Consider the following 19,096-nt stretch of genomic DNA (forward strand, 5'->3'; position numbering starts at 1 on the left):
CTATTAGAGCAGGCAGGGAGTTGTTATACCTGGAACAGGTAAACATGCTAATGAATACCTAGTTATTGGTATGTTGGTTTAATTTTCACCAGCTGATCATCACATTTAAAAAAAAAAATTTCGATTCAAGCTATGTGTGTGACATGCTATGTGTGCCAAAATCTTAATCTTTTTTCTAATATTAAGCAGTAAGCACTGACTAATGAATGCCATACCTACCATGTATTTTTTAAATAATTATAGAGTTAAATTAAGTGCTGATTTTGCTTCTTGCTATTTTAATAGCATAAAAAAGAGAGGAAGACCTTTTCGTTATTAACACTGGGTGTTACAGTAAACTTGAATATACAAAATGAGCGAATTATTTGTAACGTTCAAAAATATGGACATTATTTTAAACAAACAATAAATATGCAAAACAAATTAAAATTTTAGGCTATATTTCTTTAGTCTGTAAATGTAATTAACAACTTTTGTATAAAATAGGTAAATAATATCAAAGTAACTGAATTATAAATTATATATTTCAATTATTATGAATAAAATATAAATTAAAATATAAAGTGTGTTGATTCTGAGTTGGGCCTGTAATTGGGGAAGGAGACCCAGCAAGAAAACATACAAAATGGGGTAATCCTATGCCAAAAATATGATCACATATAATAAACTTAATGTAAATGAGGTACATTTTATTTTACAATCATTTTATGGTCAATCATTAAAAATATTACATACACAGTATATAGTCTAAAATTACATATTAAAATGTGATTTCCATCACGAAAAACTTAACAATTTTACAAGTACAGTCACTTTTTTTAAATCGAAAACCCAGAAACTCATAAGCCATATTTTTCTTATGGTTCCATAGATCCCAATTGTCTAAAATTATTTAAAATTCATTATGAAATCCTTCTTTTGTTGGGCCAGCCCATGGGTGACTGATTCTGGAAGAGTTAATTGTATAATGATCAACTACAGTTATAATTGATTTTAAAATAAAATACTCTTAATAAATTTATATTTTACAATTAAAATAAACTTATGCAAACATAACTGCTGTACTATATAAACTAATTGTCATTGATTATCCAAATAATCAAATTAAAATGACACGAATAATAACTATGGCATCAAATTGTCCTCCAATACAAATGTCTTATTCCTGGTCTGTAAAAAATTGTCATTGTTGTGACTGTGTCTAGAATATTTTGCAATACTGTATACCCTCATTTCTGACCTATACCAAAATAACACAAGTTGAGCAAACAAAAATGTTAAATGATAGTTCACTTTATTGTGAAAATTAGTCTGCTAAATATATAAAATATAAAAACTTTTAAAGATAAAGATTTCAAATATTACATAAAAAAAAGTAGGATAAAAAGACAAAAATTCGAAAGAAGAGTAGTAGAAATCGCATAATATTATTACCAACATTGTTTTTGTAGGAAACTTGTATTCTTTATGTTCTATTCTATCTGTATAATACATAATTAAAGCCCTGTCTACACTATCAAACTTGTGACAACAAAATGTGATATGCCCATATATGGACATGATAATGTCGTACCACTACCATACATGGGCATATCACTACCATATTTGGGCACATCACACTAGTTTGATATTGTAGACAGAGTTTAAGCCCATACACTAAATGGATTCTTCTACACAATACCAGTAGTTGACCTGTTTTGGTTCTGGTTCTGCTGATCCATCTGTGCTTGCATCTTTTTCAACATTTCTTGCATCTTCTTCAGTTCTTCCTCTTTTTCCAACAACATTCGATCCTTCTCGTTATTTTCCTCTATAATAACAGATTCTCTCTTCATTCGCCTGTGAAGTAATATATTAATAATAATAATAAATACTTTATTTTAACACGGAAAAGCTTGTATAACCACAAAGGTGTTCTTCTACAACATATCTTCTATAACATAATCAAAATAGGAACTACGCAAATTCATTAAAGTAAGTTAATTTTATACTATAATAATAATATTTTAAAGTGTAAAATTGAAATCAATTATACAATGAATAATAGCTATATATGTTCACACGTTCTTGTTTTCAACTCTGAAATGATTTTGGATCAGCTTAAATGCGTGTTATGCCTGCTGAAAGCTCTGTCTACATTATGTGACAAAAAATGTGATGTGCCCATATATAGACATGATGATGTCATATCACTACCATGTTTGGGCATATCACTACCACATTTGGGCACATCACACTTCTTTTTGTCAAACTAGTTTCTTAGTGTAGTCAAAGCTTTACTCTACTATTCCGTGTGAACACGGCCTTACATACTTACCCTGTACGTTTTACTGGTGTAGCATTGTCTGATTTTATGCATTGCAATCTATAGTTTTCATAATGTACATCACCAGTAACTTCCTTTAAATCTTGCATGTGAGTTCTGAGGTTAAAAAAAGAATATTAGGTAGATAAATGAAATGATTAAACATAAAGGGTGACTCCGGGCATCACATTTTATTTAATGATTATGTTGATTATACTTATTGTCTGGCGAGTGTTGTGAAATAAGCCAGTTTTCAAAAAGTTGGCTACAGGACATTTTTTTCTAGTGTTCAAAAATAGGAATTACACCAAAATTGTATTTTATTTGTAGAAAAAAGTTTTAAAAATTAAAAAAGAACAATCAGTTACAAATAGTTAGTTGAGTAACGATTTTAAGTCATCGAAAATCCCTAAACCCGGAGCTAACCTTTAATACAACACTATCGTATGACGTAAAACCTAAATTAGCATATTACGCGAAACTTACCTAATTAGCATATTACGCGAAACTTACATAATTAGCATATTACGCGAAACTTACCTAATTAGCATATTAAGCGAAACGTACCTAATTAGCATATTACGCGAATCTTACCTAATTATCATATTAAGCGAAACTTACCTAATTAGCATATTAAGCGAAACGTACCTAATTAGCATATTACGCGAATCTTACCTAATTATCATATTAAGCGAAACGTACCTAATTAGCATATTACGCGAATCTTACGTAATTAGCATATTACGCGATACTTACCTAATTAGCATATTACGCAACATGCCAAAATCACAATGTGCTGGATTCTCCACTTCTGTAATTCCCCATGGATAGAGTCTGCCACGCACCTTCTTGCCATTCACGTCTATTGTTGTGTTGCTACCAATCACAGCAAATGGAATGCTACCCTATTATTAATATGAAAAGAAATGGAGCAAAAAAATAAACCTTCTTCTTACATAAATCTAGTCTATAACAATTAGAACAAATGAAAATGCGTAACTGTATATTTTTTTAATTACAGTAAATTCACATACATAAAAACATAATCCTAAACAATAGCCCATCTTGCCACATACTTACATATAGCACTGCATTATACCACTATAAAGCAGACAAAACAATAAAGTAGGCTACTGTAGTTTTATCATTCATTCTAAACATTAAGAAACGACCATCACCCACATTTAAAACATCATTGGTACAACAAAATATCTAAACATTAGCATTAAAACTAAAATTATATTAAATATAAACAAGCTAAAAATCTATATTCTACACAATCTACAGTAACAATCAATACCGACAAGACAGTATGCGCGTTCCATTTTCCCATGGAAAGTGGAAATGAATACGCGCTACTCGCGCGTTGTACGCGATGTTGCGTGGTTACCATTTCCGGTCTGTATCCCAGTAACTTCATAACAAAACAGAAGAAGCAACGACTGCTGCTGCTATAAACAACTGTCACCACAAATAGTAAGACACACTTTTAACGGTAAACCTTTTTTTACATACCATGCCTGGTTCTGTTTTGTCATTTTCGGCAGAAATCTAATAACAGACAAGTTTAAAATACTAAAACAATTGTTCACTACATCATTCCATTTGCTGTGTATTTAATTTGATCTAGGTAGGCCTAGCTAGGCTAGTTCTGACGTTTACCTTAAGTTCAAGATTCTGTTGCTTAAATTCTTCGTCGTCTGACTCGCCTTCTGGAAATTGGTATATTGTGATATCGTGTTCTTCTATTTCATCAATTATCTGAAAGTTAAAAGAACAAGTTATTGTAAATCCTCTCTTTCGATCGAAAAGACCTAGGCCTCAGCTAGTACGTTTTTAACTTAGTCATCGCTTACCTTTGATTTTAGAATTTTAACTTCGGTTTTGGTAAGACAGTCCGCCTTTGCGATTACAGGAACAATATTTACTTTTTTGTGGAGTGCTTTCATAAATTGAACGTCGATAGGTCTTAACCTAAAAATATAAAAAAATAAATATTGGTTTTACATTTCATGGTATTTATTTATATCAAATTAGTTTTTATATGAATACATTTCGGGCTTGTCTCTTCACATAGGTAAACCTGATTGGTCTAAATTTTCGGTCAAAGTTTATTTGTCGATTACGATTTACATTTCTACAGTACTGTTAAAAATACGTCACGCAAACATGGAAACGCGTTTTAGTCGTGGTCTGGTCTAACGCTTTGTAAAATCGATGTTCTCACTCTAATCTGACTTTTCTTTTTTTTATAACTTGAAATTGAAATATACAACAGATGTAGACAATTATCCTAAAATATCTTCTTATGCCTCGATGTATTTAAACATGCTTTAGGTGACGGGTTAAGAGGTGATCGACTCCTGATTCGTAGGCTTTATAACCAATTATCAGAATGTAATACGTTCTTAAGACCATACAACTTCTAAAGGTTGATATTTGTCTTGCTATCAATTCGTGTCGTGTCCAATTGATTGGTTGTCTGTTAAATTATTTGTTTTCATTCAATTTATTCACTCATTCGTTCATTTTCCATTCTAATCAGTTTGATATCTGTTTGTTCGTTACTCCATTCATTCAAATCAAGGCAATTGGGTTGCCTTTTATTCAAATAGCAATATTCATTCATTCATTTGATTGTTCGTTCTTTCCTTTCCTTTTCTTTCATTCATTTATTCATTCAAATATTGGTTAAATTATTCATCCTTATGAAAACATTCGTTTCTTCTTTTATTTCTTTATCTCTTTAACTAATCTGCTCATTCGATCGTCGTGAATGAAAACTATTTCAATCTAAAAATTAGAACTAAAACTAAAATTATATTAAGTATAAGCAAGCATAAAATCTATATTCTATTTACTGTATTATATTAAACTACTATAACACAAAAGGTATCCCGCGTCAAGCGCGTTTCATTTACCATGGAAAGCGGAAATGGGTACGCGCTACTCGCGCGTTGTACGCGATGTTTTGTAGTTACCATTTCCGGTCTGTATCCCAGTAACTTCATAACAAAACAGAAGAAGCAACGACTGCTATAAACAACTGTCACCACAACAAGTAAGACACACTTTTAACGGTAAGGCTTTTTTTACATACCATGCCTGGTTCTGTTTTGTCATTTTGGGCAGAAATCTAATAACAGACAAGTTTAAAATCATAAAAAAAGTTTCAATTATTAATCTTTATGAAAAGATTCGTTTCTTCTTTTATTTCTTTATCTCTTCAACGAATTTGCTCATTCGTTCGTGTGTAAAAATTCGTGTCTATATATTCGTTCGTTCATTCATTCAAATATTGGCTCAATAATTCATTCCTTTATGAAAACATTCCTTTCCTTTATTTCTTTATCTCTTCTTTTATTTATCTCTTCATTTCTTTATCCTTTTTTTGATTTCATCATCTACTATTCACTCAATGAATCAGCCCATGCGGTCGTGTACGTGTTTATTCACAGACCCATCCAACAATTCATTACTTTTTTGATTCACCCATTCATTCATACTTACCCGTGACCGTAAGGAGATAAATACAATTATGATATAACAAGCTAAAAGCTATATAATATTCTACAATCTACACAGTATTCAATACACACACGTACAGACACAAAGCATCCCGCGTCAAGCGCGTACATGCGCGTTACCTGAAATGGGTACGCGCTACTCGTTATTCATTATTTTTGCATACTTACCCATGACCGTACGGAGATATAAAATACAAGCAGCAGTGAATTCTGTTATCGATGATGTTCTTTCGGTTCAGTCCGCTCTCATCTCGGTAGTACTGATTAAACTGATCATCTACATATTTTACTATCGGTTGCCAACTGTAAAAAATGGTTTCATATTAATATTGTCTATTATTTATAGTTGTATTTTCGTATTGTCCTTCCTCTTTGTGTGTTTTAACAAATATTAAATACAAACATGATAGTGAAACAATAAGTAAGCCATATAATTTATACAAAGCTTGGATAATTAGTGAGAAATTTGTTAAAAGGGAAATTTAACTGTTTGTACTTTAGTTATCTAAAAAGATTGAGTTAAATATATTGTCCTCTAAAAAATAATTCTTAAACAATTTTTTGTTTTGTGCCATTTTAATGTCACCTAATAGTTCGTAAAGAAAATGTATTTACCTAAAAAAACTGTAATTTAAAGCAAATAGTCAAATTGACTGCCAGACAATGGTTTTTTGGTTGAATTTAACCATTTATTTTATCATTTTATAAGTGAAAACATTATTTTTTTCAATTAACTTTAGGCCCCCTATTAAAACTAAAAAAATTATCTTTTCAAATTCTGTATTATTAATCTTAATTTTTCATGTTTTTGGGGGAATTACAACTTTATTTTGTTTAAACTTACGAATTGAGTCCATTGAGCTGGTCCCCGAATCCTGGAGTGTCGACAACGGTGAGCCTTAACTTTACACCACATTCTTCAATATCAACCGAAGAACGTTCTATATCCACTGTTTTATTTATTCTTTCTGTGATTGAAAATTACAAATACAATCATGCTGAGATGAGTTAGGCGGTTGAGAAAATTGTATTTACATGGAAATTTTCCAAAAGTTATAGCTTATATAGGACTATAGTCTGGTCGTATTTTCGTAAATGTTGTCTTACCTTCTGCACTAGGAATGGCTTTATCAGAATATAGATCTGTCAGAAATAGACTATTTACTAGTGTAGATTTACCTAGCCCTGATTCACCTGAAATTACAAAAAGTAACAAAATATTTCAATATAACGAAAAGAACATGTTTTACTATTTGTTAAAGTTGTTTTTATAAATCCAGAAAAACTAGATTTAACTCGATCAATTTATGAACAAATCATAACAATAATATTGGCATTCTGACAAACAGTTCATATTTTATGTTTACGAGCTCTGGAGCATCATAACAATAGCTATAGATAACACTGATTGACACCAGCCGATTCTCGGTACTACTGTATCTATTTACTATCTATTTCCGAAGTATCATAAGGAATATTTGGTAATACAACATCACATGTGTTTCACATGTATCTAGTAGTAACCATAAGTTCTGTCTACACTATCAGACTTTATGTGACAAATGTGATGTGCGTGCCCAAATATGGTAGTGATATGCTTAAATGTGGTAGTTATATGACATCATCATGTCCATATATGGGCACAATCACATTTTTGTCACATAAAGTTTGATAGTGTAGACGGAGCTTAACCCTTAACCTAACCTTACATGATACAGGCACCACACATGTGATATAAATGAGATGCTGTGTTACCAAATATTCCTATGATACTTCGGAAATAGGGTGCTGACACATATTGTATATTATTGTTGTCAGTGACTACTGCCGTCACTATGTTGTAATTACCTACAACCATGAGAGTAAATTCAAATCCTTTTTTGACCGATTTCCGATGAACCTGGTCAGGTAGCGTTGCAAAACCAACATAGTTTGTTGATGGAGTCTGTAAATAAAGAAAATATCATTTTTATGAGTCAATAGTAAACAAACATTTACAGGAAAACACACGATGATTGAAAAAGAAATCAAGTAAAACTACTTTCAAATTAAGGCGTGAGTTCGATTAGGTGGCGTAAGAAAACTCCGGAGTTTTGTACGAAATCAGAACCCTTTTGCATGATTTTGTATCCGGCCATCGGACCCCCAAAATCCGCTTTCGATGTGAACAGTAGCTTAAACCATGGATGAATTCTGGCCACCGGACCACCAAAATCCGCTTTCGGTGTGAACAGGAGCTTAAACCATGGAGGAATTACTTCTTAATTAAATGCTTGTACTGTATCAAGTTCAATTTTCGTGGTGAGTATTACCTCGTCCGTCATGTCTCTTGTTGTCCGATCATACAAGGAACCTTACAAATTAATATCACAGTAGTGTTTAACTTTCTTTTTAATCCAAAGGATCCGCGTTGCAATAGTCATACCATAACTAATTCATTTCATTTATAGAGATATGAGTTTATACAGTAGGCCTCCTCCATAGAAAAAAATAAATAAAACTAATATTTACACATACTACTATTTACACATAATAACGGAACCAGGCCAGTGCTTTGAAATTAGAGTTTGTGTGCTTAGACACTGACGATTTATCATTATGACAAAAAGTCCTCGACAACACACCGCCCCATCTCCCTAAACGGTGGGAAATAATCCCATCCTTAGCATTTTCTGTTGGCCTATATTCTTGAATTGTCAAAAACTCCTCGGCAACACCCCACCCCCATTTCCCTGGACGGTGGAAATCATCCCTAACTTTGGCATGTTTTGTATAGGCTTAACATTCTCGATCAAACTGTTATTGAAATATGCATAGCATTTTGACTTGAATCTTCTACACTATTATACAGTATTATTTACATTTGTTATGATAAAAATATTTCACAACTGATTTACAATTCTAATAGTGATATTGATACAGCTCAAACTACACAAACATTATCGTTTGACTTATTATAAATACAACTCATCACAAATAATTAACCTCGTCTCCATGTTTACACAGTGTGTTACATTTCCAAATGATTGCCTAGATTAAATGGTCGCCAACTCAAAACTTTTAACCAGACCCTTTTATTCAGAATGTATTTTCAGGTGAAACGGTAGTTGAGAAATCGTTGTTTACTTAGGCCTAATGAATTATAATAGGTGCGTCTATTTATTTAGGCCTAATAATGCAATGCATGATGAGGTGCGTCTATACGGTTGATAGATCATATCAGTTAAGTTCTGTCTACACTATCAAACTAGTTTGACAAAAAAAGTGTGATGTGCTCAAATATGATAGTGATATGATCATCATGTCCATATATGGGCACATCACATTTTTTGTCACATAAAGTGTGATAGTGCAGAGCTTTAAACTACGGTCATTCACAGTTCTTCCGTTTCACGGAACGGAAGACAGCGCCGTTCAATCCGTAATTTCGTATAATTATGATTGCCCATATTGAATAAAACTAAATTCCAATTTTGGTTGGCGTGTAGGCACATTTTCTGGAGTAAATAAAAGTTACTTCATCGCCCCGTGCCTCGTCTTGATAAGTTTCCTTTGTCTAGTTTAATTTTGTCGATGTTTTCCAGACAAAAAATAATGATAAGCAACCTGGCTTGCTGACGGTCACGAATTAGAAAAACGGATTAATAAAATATAATTGTTTCAGTAGCCTATACAATATACTTACCAGTAGTGGTCCTACGCTGTCAAATGATTCGTCAGACTCCATAGTAAAAAATATATAGGGCTTTCTAATCAGATCGCAGCCCTATTGTACTGCTTTTATTTGATTTAATATAGGAAGTAGATCTATAGATATAGAGCTGCAGTTCTTCTAGCCCTTAGTAACCCGACGCTATTTTGATAGACCAGTAATGGCACTTAATACATGTACTTCAACATGCAGTTCCTTGTAAGAATCAGAAACATCCCTTACTGTTAATGTTTGGTTCAATACTAGTATTAGAAGTAGACTTACAACCGGTTTCTGTATCACATAAGTAATTAGGCCTTACGACAAAAGCGAAAGTTACAAATACGAAATTAAACATCAATTTGAAACTATCAATTTTATTTCAGCGTAATGAAAAGTACTCAATAAAGTAATGATTAATAGATATTTTCCGCGAAGATTCGAACCCAGGATCATGGTATTAAAAGACAAGCCTATTTACAATGGATGCTCCGTGTCCTGCCCATGACTTACTTCTCAAGAACAACCTAAATCTGATAGGCCTACTAAACATAGGACTTAATGCGTGACACGCAATTACATAAAAATAAATATGACATTTGTTATTTAGGCCGATATCGAATTCTAGTAGATTACGTGATAATTATTTTTCATTATTAGCTGAATCGTACCACTTTATACGGTACTGTATCGGTGTATTTTCCAATATCGTCAATGTTAAAAATAGAAAGATATTTTAGGCCTATTCACCATTCATGCAAACATATTAGTATGCAGTAGCTGAATGTGCGAAACATAGCCTGACGAAATTACGAGCTTTCAGTGTTGAGTAGGCCTGCTGTAAATTTCAAGTGAAAGTTGATTGAGAGTATCCGAGGAAAAATTCCGGTAATGAACAGACTATTCATTGTATTTCTTTATTTTCAATATTTACTATAGTAGTAAATGTAACAGACGATATAACTACCAACTTAACTTACCTTTGACATGATTGTATATTTGAAAGCCGATCTCAATTCTCTAACTAATAAATGTTCTACCACCAATCGTCATAATTCATCAAAATGGCAATAATTATCCAACTCATTTGTTTGTTGTCATGAAATGATACATGATTCGCTTGCGGCCAAACCCTGTGGGTTTTGCCACAAAAACACAATACAATAGACGAATATACAAACTATTTGTATTGTATTGTCTACAAAACAGGGCTACTGTGTAGTTGAACTTGAGAAAACAGTGCCGCTTAACTTAAATATTGTATATGAATACGTAACAATAATGATTTTGAGAGGGCGTTTTTAGTAAGTCGACCATGACCGCAGTGTGATGATGGAATCCCTTTATTTTTCTCCCACGTATTATAGCCGAATACATGTTGGGGTTTCCAGCCGATTTCACATTCCTTGTATTGCTATTAAATGAGTCGTTATGGAGAATTAAATAAACACTACAAGAAATACCACTAATGTCTAGGAATATCTGTATATTTGTTTCGTGATCATCTAGATTTCGCGGATCCCATAACAGTAAAATTGATTCTTGTCGAGTATGGTCGTGAACACTATCCGTGAAAATGTAAGCCGGTACATTACTATTTGTGCCCTGCATCAAGATACATATTGTTTTAACATTTCATTCTCGTCTAACGTGTGATAGACAAGAAATCTCACCTTTTCTCTTTCCGTCCTCTCCATCCCTCTCATTTTCTTAATTTTTATAGGCCTACGGTAATTTCAATTTTCGTCTCCATCTTCGTCACTAAAATCATTTTAATAATTTCCATATCATCTTATTATTTGACTATCCTCATCATTCGCCCTCACCTAACCATCACCTTATCAGAACTTCCAACTTTATTTTTTATCATTGTTTAAACCCTTCATCTTTACGTCCTCGTTACGCTCATCTTCTACATTCAAATTCAAACACGTTTCTCTGCTTAACCTGTGACTTTGGCATGCGTCACTCTAGTAGGCCTTAATCCACTTCAGATTAATAACTAGATTTAAAAGAGATTACTGAAATTTGCTTGATTGAGTGCCATAGGATTATTGGTCTTTGTCACATCTTTTGATGAATATTTTAAACGGGTCATTAAAATTCCACGGACTATCAAAGTAGGCCTATTCGAGATATTTGTGGTTTTGGTTTGTATATTGAACGTGAAATAAAGGGTATTTTGAAATACCTAGATACACGCATTGTCCACAAAAATTGATCAATAATAATGCCTAAACAAACGACTGGGATCATATCGATGGAGTGTACGGACTATAGATTATGATCCATGTACGGACGGAGTAGGACACATTTGATTGGGCCGGCGAGTGTGTAGGCCCTAGTAAAGCATTATGAACCATGTCCATGATAAAATCTACCCGTCTTGTAGACGTAGTAGGCCTACAATTTGAACTATGGTAATGGATGATATTTGTCTGGTCCTTAAAAAAAACAATTGATTATTAACTTGCTATATATAGTTTCGTATATTTAAAAAAGTCTGTGTGATATACTTTATATATTGTCCGGCTTCATTTTTTGTCCATCTTCAGTTGAAACACGCGGTATCTCATTTGAACAAATTTTCTTTCACATATCAATTAAAAACGAACGTTTAAAAGCATTATTAATACACTATTTTTTATCATATTTTCTATGTATGTTTAGGGTCAAGTATTTACATAGACTATAAACTTAGGTCAAGTATTTACTATACACAGTACTTTACTTCACTGTTCATCGGCTTTTGACACCTCTCACAAAAAGTTTTTATTCGGATGCTTTTTATTTCAATGTCAGTTATGCGTGAAATTGGACGGTGTGGCAGATGGGGCCAATCAGAGGTGCTCTACCTGTTGCTTAGAATTGTAGCCTACAGTAGGCTTTTACTTGTCTTCCAGTTAGTGTTTGTTATGATTGATTAAAATCATTATGGTTTAGCATTATTACCCTGATCGTCGTGATAAATCAGAATCAATAGAATTAAAGATTGGCATTAAAATAACTCAACAAATTCTCGGTACTGTATCTATTTCCGAAGTACCATAGCAACTACAGTATTCGACACATCAATAATATGATCAAAATATCTGCTAAAGAATAAGAAATCCATCGGTATAGAATTGCTGATGAATTTTCAAAAGTAAACTAACGTATGTTTTTTCTGTACTTAATAATTTATTGGCGGCGATGTTTTTAATTTTTCCATTACGAACAATATAAACATCGTATTGTAAACACATTAGAGTAGTAACTCGCAGATTATTTACTGTCTTGGGGTGAAAAGTTAACTTCTCGTCACACAATACCACCCATCGACTTCCCATCCCAGGAGTAGCTCTTGTAATTCAATAAATTGCACTCCATTAGCTCAATTATTAAATTGCTCAATTCCTTGAATCGGTTCAATTGAACTTCTGTATGCCAAGGATGTAAACAGTACTGCAGCACCGGTTATTTTATAACACGAAGCACGTTCACTTTTGTTGGGACACGCGTTTAAAACTTAAGCCGTACCATTTTATTACCAGAGTTTGAACGCGCGCGTATAGTATCCTTATACCATTATCAGTGTCTAGACGCGTGCGTGCTGTTTGGACACGCGCTTAAATCAGAGTTTGAACGCGCGCGTATAGTATCCTTACCATTATTATTATCAGTGTCGGGACGCGTGCGTACAATAGCCGTACCGTGTTTATCATCAGCATTTTAACGCGCGCGTACTCCTACCATTTTATAACCAGTATTTTAACGTGCGTGTCAATGTTTAAACGTTGAGGTTTGTACGCATGTTATTTTGTTTACTTGTTTAACACGTTTATTGTGGTAAACCATGTAAAAAATCTCCAAATAAATAAATACCTTAAGCAGGTATGTTTTTAGTTGATTTTTTTTTTATAACACGGTTAAAGATCAACCACTTGTACTGTCTGCGGTGACTGGTTTATGTCTCCGATATAAAAAGCCCCTCATAATTAGGAAACAAAACTGTATAATTAGTTGTACCTGTCGTTAACGAAGTTGATCAACACCAGATTGTATATACATGTGCTTGCCATGTGTTTCGTAAATCAGTCCATACAACATAGGGTTACTATGGCTTCACGGCATGAGTTAAGAACAATTAATAAAACCACAAAAACAAGAATTTTAACCCAGTTTTAGCGTAATACAAATAGAAATATTTTGTGTTAAATAGTTCCCTTTATATTCTGACAACAGCGAATGAAAAGAGTGAGTGGAGTGTAAAGAGGCTACCGTATAATATTAAAACTGATCAAAATGGAGGAACGATGATGACGTATTGATAATCGTTGACGTAATTTTCTAGGAAGATAAAACTTGTTAAAAGCATGGAAATTATTCCTCCGTTGTAATGTAGGATATAGACTAAAACATTGTATGTAGTAGTTTTTATTTAAATACAGTACAGTACGCTTATTCAGGGTGTACCACTTTCAGGGGACACTTTAATATGAAACAAACAAGGAGCAATGTTTTAACAACACAGTTGGGGGACGCCTTTCTTTGGATCCCGAATGTGTCCCCTTAATAGAGGTTCTACTGTCTTGTGTTACTCGGGTTTTTTCACATTTATCTATTATTTATTTCATTTTATTTATTACGTGCAATGTATTTCAAATATTTTAAAAGATGATAAAATAAAATGGGGACGAACTCACACATAAGACAAAAAAATAAATAAACGTTTGATTTACCTTTTCCCCTGCGTGATATGAACTAACTCGTTCCCGAGCTGTTGGCGTGGAGCCTGACGTGGCTGACGAAGAAGTTGCACTCGGCGACACCGCTTCCGTACTGTATCGACGAAAACGACTTCCTTTACTTTCGCCAGTCGGGGAGGTTACGGAATCAACCGAATCACGATCTCGTTCATGAAACCGGTCTCGGGTTGAGCTGACATCGGACGGATAGCGCTCGTACCGATCTCCTCGGTTATAGTCACTGGACGGAGATGTATGGGACGGACTCCCGTAACGATCGTACGATGAACCTGTCGTAAATTGATTTTTAAAAATACATAAAGATGACGACATAGTGTCTAGTTATAAACCCTCCATATACACAGTTAAACTTGGTTCCCACTTGGACGCAACGCAAGGACGTAAACGCAACGCAGTTCAAAATAATCCATCGCTTGTGATTGGTCAACTCACCTGCGTTACGTCCTTGTGTTGCGTTTGTAGTGGGAACCAAGCTTTAGTGTGCTGATACACTGTTGGTACCCCTTTTTCATAAAAACATCGTCAATATTAAAATGCATATTAACCATTTTAAATACAATTTATAGCATATTTGTTGATATAACCATTCATCCGAGAATTTCACTAAGTATCAATTAATATTATAATTTGTCATCATACACCTGGAGTGTTGTTTGAGTCACGATGCTCCACAATCATGAACAATCTCTGTTGTTTATGTTCCCTCTATTGGAACATATGATACACACCGTGTATCCGTATTAATAGTTGGAAACGTGCTCTTTTTTATGTTTAAAGGCAATTTATGGTCGTTGTCCTAGTTACGTGTATTATTATATGTCGGTTAATTCCTCAGTGACTATCACATTTGCACATAAAGAACAATTCTTCTCCAAACAAAATGATGCAAAATACAAACAATGTGGATTGCCTTTTATCATGGAGAATAACTTGGACTAACGGTACTGTATCTATTCCCGAACTATAATAGGAATATTTGGTAATACAACATCACATTTATTTATAGTAGTAACCTTACATGATACAGGCACCACATGTGATATAAATGAGATGCTGTATTACTAAATATTCCTATGATACTTCGGAAATAGATAGTATGTGGAGATACAGCACTGGGAATCGGATGCCTAGCCGATACTCGGTACTGTATAAGACATTTATAAGGCCAAGCCTGGTCTACGTAATTATGTACAGTATTTCACATTCGTGTCATGATCAATCGTATTCAATATCGATCGATGCAATAGGGCCTATTGATCCTCGGACTGATTCAGAGCGCCAAAGGGATGCCCTAGCCCTATTTGCATGCGTTCATTGAGCTGTCATTATGAACGTTCGCTGTGAATTGACACCACGAAGAAACGATCACCGATTTGATATGGACTTAACACCACAAATCTTGAAGCCTTTAAAGCTTTGTCTAAACTATCAATCTAGTTTGACGTGTTATGTGCCTGAATATTGTAGTGTTATATGCCCAAATGTGGTAGTGATATGACATCATCATGTCCATGTATGGATCACATTTTGTTGTCACATAAAGTTTGATAGCTATAGTATAGACAAATAGCTTTAAACTTAATGTCACTGACAGGGCCATCCTCTCACTCACCTATTACATTCCGATATTCATAAACCTATGTCAGCGTCCGTCTCTGAGTATTAATAGACAAATATTGTTTGATGCAATACTGTACCAAACAAACTCTGTGGTATACCAAAAGGTTGAAACCTTTAATCTATTTGTCATTGGAAGGATTTGGTAAAAGAGGCCGTATAAGTAGATATAGGGTACACTTAGGATCTACTAATGGCGGGATGCATAGCAGGATAAACGGAAACTCAACGGATACGTGCTAATAAAACAGCCTTCATTAATTACCATGAAATAATATAATTAAAAACACAAAATACTATCGCTTTTTGATGTAGGCATATATAATATCATATCTCGTACAATACAGTAGTAGGCCTATTAATCGAATGGTATTATTACGTAACATTCATGTTATGATCAATATTATTCAATATCGATCGATGCAATATAAAACAGCCTTCATTAATTAAAAATAGTGTACTGTCGCTTGTTTAATGTAGGCCTAATATAATGTCATCTCTCGTAGGCTAAAATACAGTAGTAGTAGGCTAATATATCATCTTTGTTGCTTTTTAATGTAGGCCTACAGTATATCATAGGCCTACCTCGTACAATACAGTAGTATAATATTAATAATCGAATGGTATTCAGGAGCAATATTATTTTAATACGGTCATTGTTAATGGTTAAATCAAGGCTGCTATCACGAATAATTGAGTCATTAATCTTTGGGTTACGGGTAGAACTTTTACCTACTTTTAAACTGGTTTACGCTCATACCCGGGCCCTAACCCATATTACCGTAAATGGAGGAGGTTGGTTTGGGGGGGGGGGGGCGGGTTCTTGGATGAGGGGAGTTTTGTAGCTTTTAATAATTATACATTACAAACCGTTTATGTTTACATGAATACAGGTATTTAGCATTCACTATGCCTAAGGAGTTGGTTAGGACACTTGGCTGTCATACAGAGAGACCTGAGTTCAATTCTAAGTAAAATAAGCCCCTATGTTCAGAATTGAATACGGGACCTTTATCTTTTACCTATGCCCTAATAATGTAAGCGTTTCTAATGTGTCGTTCAATTGGCCTAGAAATTATTTCTTAAAAATCATTTTTACGAAACACAGGTTTAAATGACATTAAAACTTATATAAAATGTTGTGCTTAGATAGAGTAAAAGTATATTCTTACCGCTGCCTAACCTGCCCGTCTCGCGCCTCCCTGATGATGATCCACCCCACTGCGACGATCTATATCCACCGTTCATTCTACTAGAACTCATGTCGTAAAATTTCCTCGACTCACAACAGTAGCAACTGCATAAACTAATCCAATAACAAGATTGTAGATTTGTATTATCTTTCGAATAATTTTCCCAGCTATAAATTCACTTTATACGACGAATATAATAATCCTAATTAGCCTACATCGACGAGACCAAAGATGTTTCTGTGGCGATGATGACGAAGTTCTACGCTGCGGGCGATTTTGACAGCACGCTGAAACTGACTCATGAAAAGTAACTATTTTCTAAGTAACAACAAACTCTCTTAAAAAACCTGCGGTTATCGATATTGATATCAAAATCATGAACAATCATACTCATATACTACTCTGAAAAGATTCGTTTCGTGTCAGTTATTCGCATACTTAAAATATCTGCATTCATACACTGGTTTTGTTAAGTCCTCGAGTTTAGTATTGAATTCTAAATTAAGCCATGCCCGAGTAAGTACACCGATACAAAGAAGTATTCACTTGAAATCATGGCAGATGATGACAAAATTACCGAACAATTCGACTATGAAGAAACTAATCAGATTACATCACAGTAGAAACATCATATTGTGAAGACTAAAAGCTTTAATGATATAACAAATTGTATGAAGGAGAGATCGCGTCGTAATTGATTTGACGGCGCGCACATACTACGTCACAGATTAGCCGGGTCGGAGGTCTTAGCTTCGGTGTAGAGAACTTTAGAAGTTTTTAAAAGTTTGCTCGGTTTAAATCGAAAGGGAAGTTTGTGTAGTGAGTGAAAATGAGTCATTTTACATGGATATTGATGTTTTCCTTCTTGGACAGACTTCGTATATCTCACGTTTAGTATGTAATGATTCGATGTTAATTAAGGTCAAATCTAGGTCAATTAAAATAGACCTATTTCATAAGAACAAATGTAAAAGCAACGGATTTTGAAGAAGTTGTTGCCTCTGGGTAAAAACTAATAGAGAGTAAAAATAACTTTATTGATGGAATCATAGAAAACCGGCTTTGGCGACTATTGTGAACAAGCTAACACGAAATATCGTAGAAAATATCACAACAATTTCAATGATTATTTCATTTCCGTCGTCTGTATCTTGTTTATAAATTATATTATAGGATGTTCAATTTGATTTAATTGGCTTTTTTACATACACAATTATAATATCCTTTACGGTAAGGGCGTTTCCCACTAAGATACAAACAAGTTGACGAATAACTATAATATGTGCGTCTGTGTGTTGTACGCGTATGAAGCCTAAAGCGTGGTTCCCACTAGCGACGGAACACAAGGACGTAACGCAACGCAAGTGAATTGACCAATCACAAGCGATGGCTTATTCGCTTGTGATTGCTAACTGTCTATAACTTCGCTTGTCATTGGTTAAAACGCTTGCGTTGCGTTTACGTCCTTGCGTTACGTTCTAGTGGGAACCAAGCTTAAGTCATTTCATTGATTATTGCGTCTATATTCGAATTTGAGTACGTCGATTGTGTGTTGTCGCTACTTTTCAGTGTTGAGTGGGGAGGGAGGTGTCTCCTTTTACTATACCTTATAAAATCTCTATGATTATACATAATTATTAAAAATGATGTCATTTTACATTTAGAATTTACGTTTAAAAGTATAAAAATAAAGACGGAATCATTATGAAACACAAAGTGGACAAAACAACAAAAAAAAGGACGAAAAGACGAGAAATGGTTAAATTTTGAAAGAAAAATAATAATATTACCTGAACTTCTTCTATTCATGCTAGCGTATCTGTCCAACTCTTGATCAATATTTCCAAAATAAAAACCATTTAAGTAGATTGAAAACTCAATCTAACTGCATCTGCTCATGGCTCTATCCACAATCCTCCGTCGCCGATATTAGTAGGCCTATAAGCCTATACTAACCAAACTCATCGTTTGAATTACAATTAATGTTGGTTGTATCTAGGAAATGTGTAATAGAA

At 33.9% G+C, this 19,096-nt stretch overlaps 1 protein-coding gene across 5 annotated transcripts; it reads right to left on the bottom strand.

Annotated features, from left to right (window-relative positions):
- Positions 1-16: 16 nt before the first annotated feature.
- LOC140045315 (septin-2-like) lies at positions 17-19,078 on the bottom strand. Of its 5 annotated transcripts, none has more exons than XM_072090166.1 (12): positions 18,872-19,078; positions 14,245-14,540; positions 7,681-7,777; positions 6,940-7,026; positions 6,677-6,800; positions 6,001-6,135; positions 4,162-4,279; positions 3,968-4,066; positions 3,821-3,856; positions 3,062-3,210; positions 2,318-2,422; positions 17-1,839 (listed from the first exon to the last, which is right to left on the bottom strand). In XM_072090166.1, the coding sequence occupies exons 1-12, from the start codon at positions 18,888-18,890 to the stop codon at positions 1,671-1,673; spliced, it is 1,434 nt and encodes a 477-aa protein (XP_071946267.1). In that variant the 5' UTR covers positions 18,891-19,078; the 3' UTR covers positions 17-1,670. The 5 variants fall into 5 exon arrangements, with proteins under 5 accessions (XP_071946267.1, XP_071946265.1, XP_071946266.1 ...); XM_072090164.1 differs by lacking the exon at positions 18,872-19,078 and adding an exon at positions 17,061-17,409; XM_072090165.1 differs by lacking the exons at positions 3,821-3,856; positions 18,872-19,078 and adding an exon at positions 17,061-17,407.
- Positions 19,079-19,096: the final 18 nt, after the last annotated feature.

The sequence above is a fragment of the Antedon mediterranea genome, chromosome 3, assembly GCF_964355755.1.
Source record: "Antedon mediterranea chromosome 3, ecAntMedi1.1, whole genome shotgun sequence".
NCBI classification, from domain to species: Eukaryota; Metazoa; Echinodermata; class Crinoidea; order Comatulida; family Antedonidae; genus Antedon; species Antedon mediterranea.